This window comes from Malania oleifera, chromosome 1 (genome assembly GCF_029873635.1).
Source record: "Malania oleifera isolate guangnan ecotype guangnan chromosome 1, ASM2987363v1, whole genome shotgun sequence".
NCBI lineage: Eukaryota > Viridiplantae > Streptophyta > Magnoliopsida > Santalales > Ximeniaceae > Malania > Malania oleifera.
The window spans coordinates 136,548,803-136,562,531 of NC_080417.1; the positions used below are offsets into that span (position 1 = coordinate 136,548,803).

Sequence of the window (13,729 nt, forward strand, 5' to 3'; positions counted from 1 at the left end):
ATTGTTTAGAAATTGGTACCTCCTTGGAATATAATTGCTGCCTTATGTGTATTAATATTTTGTTCTTTTGATTCCCTGCATAGGGTAAGAATGTCATTCTTTATTAATTTTGGTTTTTGGAATTCCTAAACAAGACAAGCATCATTCTTTCTAATGATGCTTGTTTCATTTTACTTTCTTGAATCATCTTATATCATTTGGAAGATCCTTAGAATAGGGTGGGTTGATTTGAATGTATTGAGGAGTTACATGCACTCTCTCTTTCTAACAATAATAGATATGGGCATGTAAGCATATTTGTAGCATCAATTCTTGAGTCATGTTTGAACATGTAAGCACATTTGCTATTTTGCTTCAGTTATTAGGTATATTGATGGAAGCGTAGCAACTACCCATCCATATGCAATTTGAGGACAAGAATAATAGGGTTTCACTTTAATTATTGCTACCTTATTACCCTTCTTTTCTGCTACATACTATTTATCCAAATTAAACTTTATTCGCCCTAGGCTTGCAGGCTTGGTGGTATCTCCTTGCCCTTCAAGTCAGTGTCAGAGGTTCCACTCCACCCTCTGTTGCGAAGCATGACATACCAACATTAAGTCCTACTTTGTATGGACAATGTTAACTAATGATTTGGTCAATTAGGAAACTGCCCAAAACTTATAATTGTTGGTAATGAGGCTGAAACATTGATAGAAAAGACAAGTAAGGGTTATTTCTTCCCTCATCTAGCCAATGTGGAGCAATGGAATGTCAATTAACTCATCATGTACACAGAAGCTCAGGGCTGCAGGTTGCAAATGATATGAGTCGAGTTTTACTGTACTCAAGCTTCTTTATCAAAATTTTAACTAAGCTCAAACTTGAATATACCCTCAAGCTCGCTCACTTCGAAACTCTTACTAAACTCAGCTATAGAGATGCTCACGCAAGATTTCATTCTTTTATTAGAACCTTTCACAATAAGTGTAAGCTTTCATAATTTTGTCAAGCAAAAAATAAAAATAATCTCTTACTAATACTGCTGCCTAAGGATATATTTGCCCCCACCAGGCCAACCTATTAACCTTAAACATTGACCCATCTCTAAATTTAAGCATATGCCTACACCTACACAATTCCTACTTTTAAGTTCACTACTGTCTATTGAGCATAATTTGACGTTAGATGAGTCCATAAATGTGTCTAATTCAAGCCTATTAATCAAGCTCAATAAGTCTATAAATGAAAAGCCCATGACCCAAAACAAGCCAACTCGTTCATGTTCAAGTTCAACTCATTTATCAAGCAAGCCTAAAAATTGAGCATGGAAATCGCTCATTTATATAATCAACGAACTTGAACAAGTTCCTACCAAGTCGAGCTCTCCAGCTGCTCGTGTGTGGCTTGGTTTGTTTGCAACCCTACCAAAGCTACAGGAAAACTGCATGCAATTTGCTTAAATGTGGTTAAATATCTTTCCTGTAGGAAGAAGAACAAGGGCAAGAACCAGTCATAACTCATCAAAATATGATATCATTGGGTAATTGACTACGAATCTGAACCATTTGATTTGGCTGCTTCATCCTGATCTTCAGCTTCAGAGAATAACCTAAACCTAAGGATTTTATGAAGGCTGGCTAGAGGCTTGATTTGCTTAGCTGCAGCTTGATTAGGATCCACTATGCACTTGCCTGCAAAGAGGCTCGCTTCAGATGGTCCTGTCTCTTCATGAATCACTGGAGCAGCATCTGCAGACGAAACTTTCTTCAGCATGACAAATTCTAGTCAAAACATAATTATCCCAATGTGGGATATTTAACAATGAAGTCAAAACTCAAAACTCATGATCGCAGTTAGATTTCAATATGGATTTATTTCTAAAATAGATGGTTCAAAATGATTTTAAAAAATTAGTACGTATAAGTTCAAGTGGGCAGTTATAAGCTCCAGCCTCGACCAACAAAACTGAACTATTGACAGATTAAAAAGCCACTTTCTCAATTGAGTCTTAAACTCGAGGAGGCATCCACACAGCAATGAAAACGAGAGTGTGAACCGGTGAGTGGGGAGAGGGGTGGGGTGATGGCGATGCCTACCCTATATTATAAGTGGGAGGAGTTGAAAGTTCACCATTTTACTGGCTATCAGCTTGCAGTTATGATCAGCAGCAAAGGAATACAGACACAAATGCAATAAATGTTGATCTGGAAATTGATGACCAAACAAAAAGGGAATTCTTAAACCACTACAATGGGAAATCAACGTGAAGTTACTAAAATTATTACCAAATTAAAATAGAAAACGACATAAAAAATAATTAAAGGAAAAACTATAAGCAACCTTCCACTAGGAAGGGCAGTACTTGAATTAAAAACAAGGACTCAAACTTTGATTTCAATTTAAAGAAGCAATAGAAACTTACAGTACAATATGAAAATTACGAAAGAAACTTTGGGGAACTTTTTAAAACAGATGCTTGTGAATAATTTAGGACCAAAATGAAAATACCCAAAGTTCACTCCTTTTCAAATATAATCTAAAAAATCTGAAATTTCAACCAAAAAAGCTGAAATTTAATATATTTTCAAATTTCAGCCAAAATTTCAAAGAAAAAAAAAAGTGCAAAATAAAAATATTGTTTTGTGTTTCCTTTTGAACCCTCCCAAAATCTGAAAATTGGAAGAAATTACATCAAAATTACTGAAATTTAATACTTTGATTAAAACCATGATTCACCCTGTGTCTTTCACTCTCCTCTGATACTGAGATCACATTAATTCATATTATAAAGAGAAGTAATTTTTTATATAACAAAAAATTTAGTACTTTGATTAAAACACCCTGTGTCGTTTAGTCTTCTCTGATACTGAAACATACTAATTAATATTATAAAGAGAAGTAGCTTCTTCTACAAACAAACATTATGACAAAGCCCTGCTTAGTTGTAAAGACCGAGCCAAAAAAAAAAAGGGGTAATTTTAAATCCCAGTCTTCTAGGCAAAAGCAAAGCATGGTAAATATTAAAGATAAAAAATTCAATGCCAAATAAAAAAGTATTTCCTTTTCAAATGATATATATCATCAGTTCTTCTAAAAAAAATTAATATACCTAAATTCTTCAAATAAAAGTAGGCATGCATGATTAAGAAACATGTATAATTAAAAGGCCCTCACATGGGCTTATTTTTTGCACCACAATGGCTGGCAATTTTTAAGCTATGAGATTTCTATTGCCTTATATTATGGCTGTTTTGAGGTCATTAGAAGTTGTTACAAGGGGATCCTCAAGTTGAATATCAGTAAAACTATCAACTGAACTATAACATTGTCAAGATATGATGCTTACCCAATTGGCCTTGGATATATAGCAAGGAAGTGTGTAGTCATTCTTTTTTTTTTTTTTTTGTTTCCGATTTTGCCCAAAAGAGACTTCTCTCATATTCCATTAAGTCCCATTATTCCATTTTATTAATACAACTTTTACAACATTTAACACCAGCGTCACAACTCCAATCAATTGTCACATGTGCTTCCATTTCTTTGTTACAACTTCTACGATAATCTTTGTATGTCCCAGCTCCTATTTTTCCATTAGAACTTTTGCAATATTCCATCTATGTTTGAACTCTCGTATATGTACTAAAAATATACATTTTATAAGCGTGCCTAATTCTTTCTGTCCCCTAGGGATCTATTGATCCATACACACAACATATTATATAACCAAATTGTTCAAACTTCTGCATATATTGTACATGTGTGCACGAGCATGCACGTATACCGTGCATGAGTACATATGCACATACATGTGCATGTGCACAAATGCACCATATAGATGGGTGCATACGTGTACTTAGCACATATGTGTTTGCACCTTGCATGCATGTGGACATGCATGTGCAAATGTATGCATGTAACTGAGTGCATGTGAACACATGATGTAGATATCCATGTATATTCTGCACTGAGGATTTTTTTTTTGTCTGGAAATGACCTAGAATTTAAATGGTATTATATTCTTGAATCATTTCAACTACTTTTTGACAGAATGATTTACAAATTTTTTATGCAAATATTCAGAAAATAAATTTATAAAATTGCTTAAAAATGATAAGATTTAAACTTTTTAATCAATTTATAAATTCTAATCATGGAATTGATTATCCAAATACAGCAGATTGTTCATAAAAGATGCATGAGTACCCATTACATTAAAGTTTCTAATGCAGAGATCATAGAAAAAGCACAATAAGTTACAAACATACACTATTTCTCATAAAATTGCTAAAAATACATAATTTGTAATTTATACTTTTTTGTGAAGTTTTTATGACTATTATAATTTATAATCCCTTCGGATTTTGCGCGTGCCAAAAACTAGTCAAGTTGATAAGTAGAAGGTCATCTAGATAGGATTAGAACAAACTCATTGTGGAATGAGGCCAATGGTCTAGTTTCATGCAAATTACAAGCTGACTTTGCAACAATAAGGCAAAAGAATTAAGAAATTTTAGAGCATAACTGAAGCACAATATGTTGGAGATGTTTTAAATTCTAACTCTTTTTTGGTTCTTGAAACAAATGTCTAGGACAAAAAATATAATATAATTTTCCAGAAAAATATAATGAAAGGAAAATCTGACATCAGGATCCCCTTTAAGATACTACTTTGTTAATTGGACCATCTACTCCTAGCTGCATAGAATTATCACAGAACTGAGATGAATATGACTCACCATCTTCTGAGAAAACCAAGCATGTCCCAATTGTTTCTTCATACTCTCCAATCTGTTAAAAAAACAAAATTTACTATAAGGAATTTGTGCTCATAGGTCATAAGTTGAGCTCCATATGGCCACCAATGGGGAAAAGGAAGGCCAACTGGTATGTAAAACCAACAAGCTAATAAGTATTCAAATCTTTCCAGTTCATCAAGCTCTGCAGCGATATTAAATGTCTAAATATGTTATTACCAGAAAAAATGCATGAAACGGATAGAACTTCTAACTGGGAAATCAAGCAAGCAAAGTGAAATACTATGCAGAAGATGCTTCTGGTAATCGGTATCTCCAAAATTCCAAATAAAAATAAATATATAATAGACTTAAGATTATGTAAACTTTAAGTATACAAATCACAAATTCATAATATTTGAGCCACTAGGACTAAAACATTCCATCCTACAAAAAAATGTTATGAGTGTACACTACAAGAAAAAAGTTCATGACATGCTTTTTAGCATGTCTAATACAACAAATTTTAAATTATTCTTATTAAGTCACCATTCAACCTAATAGCACAATTTTTTTTTTCTTAATTAGCAAATCGACAATTTATTAATAAGGGGAAAAGGCATCATGGGGATGCCACCGAAGTACAACCAAGAAAATGAAAACATTACAACCATCACTGTAAGGTTTCAAGAAAATCAAGAATTGCATGGATGTCCCTTCCAATCCTCTTACTGTGCCAATTAGAAATCATAGCTAACCAGCGATCTCTGACAACATGCAGAGGGGAAGTTGTTCCCTCAAAAGCTCTTCTGTTCCTTTCCCTCCAGACAGTCCAGAAAACAGCAAGGGGAATGAGGGAAAGGCATTTCCTTCTTACCTTATTTGCTTGGATCCCAGCTCAAGCCCATAACTCACCCTCCACTGAAGCTGCAGTCACCAACCTCTGCCTGACCATGGAAATAGTCAAGCTCCAGAGGTTTCTGGTCCAAGAACAATGTAAAAGGATGTGTTCAACTGATTCAGCTTGCTCAAAGCATGGAAAGCACGTATGCACATGCCATAAGCCCTTTTTCTGAAGGTTATCAAGGGTAAGGATCTTTCCAAAGTTGCCTCCCATGTAAAAAAACCAACCTTTGAGGGGGCTTCTGTTTCCCAAATGAGGACCCAAGGGAAACCGGCAGGGAGTTGAGGTGAATGAAGTAAAAGTGACCACGAAAATACTATCTTTGTTCGAGAACCACTTGGGCTTATTGGAGGTGTCCTAACACAGAAATTTATAAAAGGTATCTGAAGAAACCTGTCAGAATACCATCTCTCAGACAAAAGCATTCCTAATCAAAGGAATATTCCAGATCATCCCCTAACTAGAGTGCTCCAAGTGTTGGTTAATAAGGGCGTCTTGGTTGAAGGCTAGCCTGAAGATAAAGAAGTATTTGTTACTGAGCTGGAATTCACCACACCATATGTCATGCCAAAAATACACAACCTCCCCATTTCCCACCAGTAAGAAAATGAGGGGGAAGAAGTTACTCCATTCTCTCCTGATTTTGATGCATCTCCAGACATCAGTGCTGTGGGGTTCATTCAAATAATCCAGAAATCCAGCCACTGTGATGGAGGCCACATTTATTGGCAATGACCTCTCTCCAGAAATGCTCCTTCTCAATCATGAATCTCCAAAGCCACTTCCCTATAAGAGCCTTATTGAAGGTGAGAAGGGATCTGAAGCCAAAATGCCGTTTGCATGGGTTTTTTTGACAAACCCCCAACTACCAAGATGATATTTAAAGTCCTCATCCGTATTCCCCCAGAAAGAAACTTCTTTGAATATTCTCCAATCTTTTAGCTAGGAATGGGACAAAGAGACATGAAGTAGATTGGAAGATTGAAAAGAGTGTTCTAACCTAAAAGCTTAACTAGTTAGATAGTAGACCAAAAATGTATATCAAGCCTTGACACTCCCACATGTGAAGCTCGATTGCATGTGGAAAGGTAAACAAACAATGAGTAGTGTTCTTTGAAGAGAAAGAGTTAATATAATTTTAACAAATAGAAGATAAAGGCAAGCAAGAAGAATTGGACCCAAGAGGCAGGAACTCCTGGCAACAATGGCTCTAATGCCACTAGTTAGGAAGAGGGAATTCCTTGCACACGAGCTTGATATACATGTATGTGCACCAACATGATAAAATGATCTAAAAGCTTGAGCCCATTGATGTAGGATGAGAAGTGGGTAATTGGCTGGACCATTTTGGAATAATTTGGAGACCTCTGTCAAGGAATAGGGTAAACGGATTATTAGGACCTAAACACAAATGTGCATAGTTAATTAATTGTTTATTGTGTGTGTTTAGCTTTCTTGTAGAAGGATTATGTGTTTTGGGGGCTTGTTTGTAATATTTTTCTATAACTCACCTTTCCTCTTCAATGAATTTATTTATTTTTTATATCAAAAAATATATATCTTTATAGAAGACAGTTAAATCGGTGTAGATATAAATGCATCTTCCCATTTCTTTTTTTCTTTTACGAACATTCTCAATATATCATATTACTTCTTTCATTGTGAATTTTTCAAGAAAATATAACATTTTGGTTGTTTTCCTTTCATAATTATGATATTTTATGAATTGAATAAAACAAAAACATATTATAATGTGTTATCATATGCCTAAAACAATGTTTAAAAAGCATTAGAGAAGTGTCTACAGAGTGTCTGAGAAGTCTCAAAAAAGTTTCTGGCATTACACTTTAGAAAATTCTGATCATATTTATATAGTGTCTGATAAGTGTCGAAGGAGCTTCCAAGGAGTGCCATTGTATGACACGAATTCAATCTGAAAAATCATCCTCCATCTCCGGTCTCCCTGAGCAAAGCAGGCAGATACCCTCTATAGAAGCATGAAGCGATACATAAGCTCGAAAGTCATGGTTCAATCTGAAAACTCATCCTCTCTCTCTCTCTCTCTCTCTCTCTCTAAACCATTCAAGTCGTAGTCAAAATAACCCTCTCCTTCTCTCTACTAGGCCTCCACCCATCAGCTACTACCATACCCCCTCACCCACCTGACAGTTCCTTAGAACATTGCTATCAACCCACAGTTTTCAATTAGATTTTCAAACCTTCAATTGCAGATGTAAATCTAATATAAATACGAGAGAGATAGTGGAAGGGGGAGTGGTATTAGGGTCTTAATGTTGAGAAAGAATGATCAAAATAAAAGGATTTGGGTTTTAATATTTTAGTTTCAATTTTTTCTGTATTTTGATTTTCAAATATAAATATATATTATAAACTTTTATCTCATTTTGTTTTTATTTTTAATTTTCTTCACATTTGATGTGTATCACCAACAAATTTCCAATTCTTGTTTTCATAGACATCCTTCTATGAATCATTAATATTCCGAATATGAAACAAAAAAAAAATCATTTTATTATTTTTTGATAGAAAAAGAAATATCATTAATAGAGAAAAAATTTATAAGGAGGGAGAAACTAAAACAAAAAAAAAACTAGAACAAACAAATAAAACAACAAAAAACAAGCCAACCAGTTCCTCTAGTCCCTATATTAATCCTTAAAACAAAACAAAAAGAATTTACAAGGAGGGAGAAAATAAAACCAAAAATTGGAACAAACCAGAAAAAAACTAAAACAACAAAATTCAAGCCAACCAGCTCCTCTAGTCCCTATATAAATCCTGAAAACTAGCTTCCTTGAAAATCCCAAACTCAACACACCGTAGTCAAAAACTGAATCTTATCCCACACCAAAGACGAATTCAACTTCTACCCCAGAAAAAAAAAACCGCATATGACATATCAACCATAAACCCCATAAAACTGCATACTTGCTACAATTCCACAGAGCTGCCCTAGCCTTCCTTCTTCCAAAGCCAGCGAAAGAGATGACTAACAAGTCCTCAACTGAACAGGGGCAAACCCAACTCTCTTCCATAATACCAAACAATTTATTCCAAATCCTCCATGCAACAAAATGGAAAAAGAGATGGGAGGCTGTTTCGGAATTCCTACAACAGAGCACGCAAACATCTGGAGAGAGAGCCTTCAAAGATCTTCTAATCTGCAGCAAATTATTAGCATTAATTTTGTTAAGAACAACCAAGTAAATGATTTAATTTGTGGGGAAACTTTAACCTTCCAAATAACAAGTGGGACACAAGAAGTTGTGAGAAGCATATTGGTAGGGTAGAATTCCTCAATGAGTACATCTTTGTTCTTAAGCATTGTTCCAGTGTTGAGAATAAAGTGGTTGATGGCCTCTATAGGGTAGCAGTTATTCTACATATCACGAGACTCAAGGTCATTGGGCTTGATCACCTGAAGGATGAGTATTTTACTTGTCTTGATTTTGGGCTTATCTTCAAGAGGGGAGTGAGGGTCATCATAGAGATTTTGTAGATTTCATTATCCAAAATGAATACCTATTTACAGGTACTAGGTTATGCATTCCCTACACTTCTTTCAAAGATCTTCTAGTCTGGGAATTGCAAGCTAGAGGGTTAGCTGGTCATCTAAAGAGGGATAAAACCATTGCCCTGGTTGATGATGGGTTTTATTTGCCTTTCCTTGAAGAGTGATGCTGCTAAGATAGTGTTTCAGTGTCGCGCCTGTCAAGTAGCCAAATCCAGAGACACAATAGTCTTTATACCCCTTTTCCATTGCCACACATACCTTGGAGAGACCTAAGTATGGATTTTGTTCTTGGACTCCCCAAAATAACCCAATGACATGATTCCATAGTGTCTACTAGGAATGTCAAATTTTCTAGCTACTTTTGAAAGACACTTTGGACAATGTGTGGGACTCGATGTTTTCTTCTGCTTGCCACCCCCAACTAATAGTCTTGGTGAGCTAGTTAGGTGTATAAGTGTGTATTGGTATTGTTCCTTTGCCACCAAATGCCCCTATTTTTTAGCATGCTGAGTCTTTTGTTCATCACTAGACCCCCAAAGTGATATTAACCCCAAAACGACCCAGTGACATGATTCCATAGTGTCTAATAAGGATATCAAATTTTCTAGTTACTTTTGGAAGATACTTTGGAAAACTTGTGGGACTCACTTGACATTTTCTTCTGCTTGCCACCCCCAAACTGATAGTCTTGGTGACCTACTTAAGTGTGTATTGATATTGTTCATTTGCCACTAGATGCTCATATTTCTAAGCCAGTTAAGTCTTTTGTTCATCACTAGATCCCCAAACTGATATTGTTCCTTTACAACCAGATGCCCATATTTTTGCTCCTCCTCCTCCTATTCCTCTTCCCTTTCCCTATCCCAACCAATTGAAAACCAAAAAAAAAAAAAAAATGGAGAAAATATATACATTGGCCCGAAGCCCCTCAACAATGATTCCCATATCTATCCTCAGTGAATTTAGTTACAAACCCCGTGCGCCCAAAGATATTGTTCCTTTGCCACCAGATGCTCGTATTTCTAAGTCTGCTGGGTCTTTTGTTCATCACATTCATGAGTTATAGGATGAGGTTAGGCAAAAACTTGCCATGACTAACATGGATTATAAGCTTACTGTAGATGTGCATTATATACATGGGCCCAAAGCCCCTAAAAAATGATTCCCATATCCATCCCAAGTGTATTCAGTTATAAACCCCGTGCACCCATTGATACTGTTCCTTTGCTACCAAATGCCCGTATTTTTCATGCACCCATTGATATTGTTCCTTTTCCACCACATGCCTGTATTTTTTAGAATCTTTTGTTCATCACATTCATGAATTGTACGATGAGGTTATGCAAAAACTAGGAGTTGTGCATCCATTGATATTGTTCCTTTGCCACCAGATGCTTGTATTTCTAAGCCTACCGAGTCTTTTGGTCATCACATTCATGAGTTTTATGATAAGTTTAAGCAAAAAGTTATCCCCCGTGCAGCCAATAATGTTGTTTTTTTTGTCACCAGATGCCCGTATTTCTAAGCCTACTGAGTCTTTTGTTCATCACATTCATGAGTTATATGATGAGGTCAGGCGAAAACTTGGAGTTGTATGATAAGGTTAGGCGAAAACTACTTCTCGCATCAAATATATTATCTAATCCACAATTTAATAAGCAAAATTCAAGAATGATAGATCTATCTCCCTCCTCAACAATGAAATTGTAAATATAATAGATCCTTTGTAGTTTGCATACATTAATTAAAAATATTTTAGAAAGAACTAAAACTCCTTCCTCCTCACTCTTGCTCCCCTCTTTCCCCATCCTAACCAATTGAAAAACAACAAAAAAGGGAGAAAATATATGCATTGGCCCCAAGCCCCTCAACAACGAATCCCATGTCCATCCCAATTCAGAACCTGCAATGGCATTTATTCAAATTAAATATTGATTTTCACAAGAAGATAACTCACCAGCTTTAATTTGTCACCTATAACCAACACTGGGTTCAACGTGTCCAAGCCCTGCATTTTTTTAATAAGTTTTATAAGCATGGCATCAAAAGAAGGTAAAGTGATAATTTTGTGCATATAACTAATACACAAGATAATTGAGCTATGAGAAAGCACAATAAAATTATGAGCAACATGCACATAGAAGGTCATGAGTATGAAAATCACACAAGGAAGCTATTAAATTTAAAAAGGGTCTTGTCACATTTTTATTTAACCTAAGCAAACACCAACTAAAATGAATTGATGCAATACCCAGTGGAGAAGGCTCCCACACCATATCAGCAGTCTTGAGAAGACATGATGTACACAGCCTTAGTTCCACATTTGAAGAGGTTGCATCTTTTAAGTATAATACCCTTAATTTTGGGCCTAAGTTTGCTTCGAACTAAAATGTATCAATAGACTGTATAATAATCCAAAACCTATTTTAGCTTCATAAACATACAGATAGAACATATGACGCATTTGGTGGGATGTCGACTTGCCCAGAAACCCCGTCAAGATCCAGGAGCACGTATTCTTCCTCATCTTCCTCATGGTTATCATGCATTGAACTTGCCTCCATCAACTCTACACATAAAAAGCAAAATAAATTCTCAAGGAGAGAAAAATATTTGAAGCACTAGGCATGTCTATGATAGCATGTAAAATTATCCAATACAAAAACAAAAAATCGTAAAAACATATTCAGATGGTTAGAAAAATGTTAGAAAATTTTGAACACCTTAAGTTATAAAATCCCGAACATATTGCATTGGAGAATACCAAGCATAAAATAAGCAATCAGCATATTTAAAAATAAACATTTTAAAAAAAATGTGAACTTGTTCTACAAGTCAAACTGACACCATTTATTTATATTTTTTGTCTTCATGATATGTATAACTCACATAATGATCTTGAATGTGGAAAAACACTAGAACAAGTTGATTAATTATTTTCTCATTATTCTAATTTTCAAATTTTGATTGGGGAATGTCCCACAATATTAAAGAATTAATAATTTGAGAAAATATAATATTATACTAAAATTATTTAAATTTTGAAGTAAGATATTTAATCAGTCTACACAAATTTTATTATTTTTTATTAAAAATTAAAAAAAAAAAAAATAGGATTGGCCTTCCATAACATTCCTCATATAACTCTTATTATTCTTTAATTTGACTTCCATAAAATTGTTCTTATATTAAAATTTTATTTTGATAAAACATTTTCTAATGGCTATTCTAGAAAGAAATGAAAACAGAAGTAAATTGGTACAAAAATCATTCCATAAAAAAACAGGTAATTTTGCTTACTTTCACTCCCTTTAGTCTCTCCTAACGATTTTGAGTGAATTTCCTTTTTCAAAAAATAAATTCGAGAGTGGCATGCAAAACTATACCTGTGTTTAATTCTAAAAACTTCATGATACACCCATGTTAAGATCTACTAATTGCTAGCACAATCATATAACAATCATTAGTAGAACTCATAAGGACAACCCATAATTTAGAATTAAAATTGAAATATAAATGTAAACAAACAAAACAATTATAGTGAAGTAATCTTATCAATATATACCAACCATGAGAGAGAGAGAGAGAGGATCAGATGGAAAGCAAGTCCGTCCTAGGCTATTGTGATGAAATAGAAGCGGTTGTTTTATGGAAGGATACTAAGCATTCATTCAACAAAGAAAAAAAAAAAAAACAAAGAACAATGATACTAAAATTGTAAATATTAATTTACCTTTGCACTTAAATGATGATTCAGATAGAACAGGAATTCTTTGGCCGTTCAAATTGAATTAGCAGTTTCTAAGCTAACTAAAAAAAAAAAAAAAATTGTTTCTTTGAAAGTAGTAGTAACATTTTGCCTGTATTATCGATGCATTAAGATTATGAGTCATATATAACAGCAACCCTCAGGGCTCGGGCTAATTTAAAATGAATTAGCAATTTCTAAGTTAGATATGAAATATGGCTTTTTAAAAGCAACAGAATAGTTAAACCAATCTACAATCTTCAAAGCAATTTTTCTTTTTTGGTGATCGAAAAAAAATATAATGAGCAACGATACAATTTAGAAAAATCCCCTTAACCAAAAAGGGTCCAAGAGATAGAAAGACAGATTCATAACATGATCATTCTTTAAGCTTTGCAGAATCCTAAATTTGATCAGCCATCATAAAATTCAGAATTGAAACGTCATAATTAAGCGGCCCCGGGGGGGGGGGGGGGTGGCGAGCGAGTAGAACTACAAACAACACAATTCAGCACAATTGTTCAGTGTGGCCAATTTATCATGGAAGTGACAGAAGAAAAGACGAGGAGGAAGAAGAGAGCTTGCCTGGGTCAAGAGAGTAATTGAGCACGGATCACCAACGGCTGAGAGAGAGAGACGACGTAATACTGCGATAACGGCGAGGGGTTTTGCGGCAAAGTTAACGGTGACCGCAGCGACGGCAGCAAGATGTTGCGCAAGGATAGCAGGACGGAGGAATGTCCGTTTCGTTCGGTGAGAAAGGGAGACGGGGAAGGCTTGGGGCCGCAAGGGATATTTTTGAAAAAAGGCCGTTTGGTTCGGAC

At 35.0% G+C, this 13,729-nt stretch overlaps 1 protein-coding gene across 1 annotated transcript; it reads right to left on the minus strand.

The window, feature by feature from the left end:
- Positions 1-1,303: 1,303 nt before the first annotated feature.
- On the minus strand, positions 1,304-13,729 carry LOC131146233 (uncharacterized). The gene is made up of 5 exons (XM_058095668.1): positions 13,491-13,729; positions 11,602-11,726; positions 11,115-11,165; positions 4,722-4,773; positions 1,304-1,733 (listed from the first exon to the last, which is right to left on the minus strand). The coding sequence occupies exons 2-5, from the start codon at positions 11,719-11,721 to the stop codon at positions 1,534-1,536; spliced, it is 423 nt and encodes a 140-aa protein (XP_057951651.1). The 5' UTR covers positions 11,722-11,726; positions 13,491-13,729; the 3' UTR covers positions 1,304-1,533.

Coding starts and splice junctions, on each gene's coding strand:
- LOC131146233 (XM_058095668.1), bottom strand. CDS start 11,721: ATGGAGGCAAGTTCAATGCATGATAACCATGAGGAAGATGAGGAAGAA. Junction 11,166..11,601: donor ATGCGTCATATGTTCTATCT/GTATGTTTATGA, acceptor AAAAAAATGCAG/GGCTTGGACACGTTGAACCC. Junction 4,774..11,114: donor TAGGTGACAAATTAAAGCTG/GTGAGTTATCTT, acceptor TTTTTTTAACAG/ATTGGAGAGTATGAAGAAAC.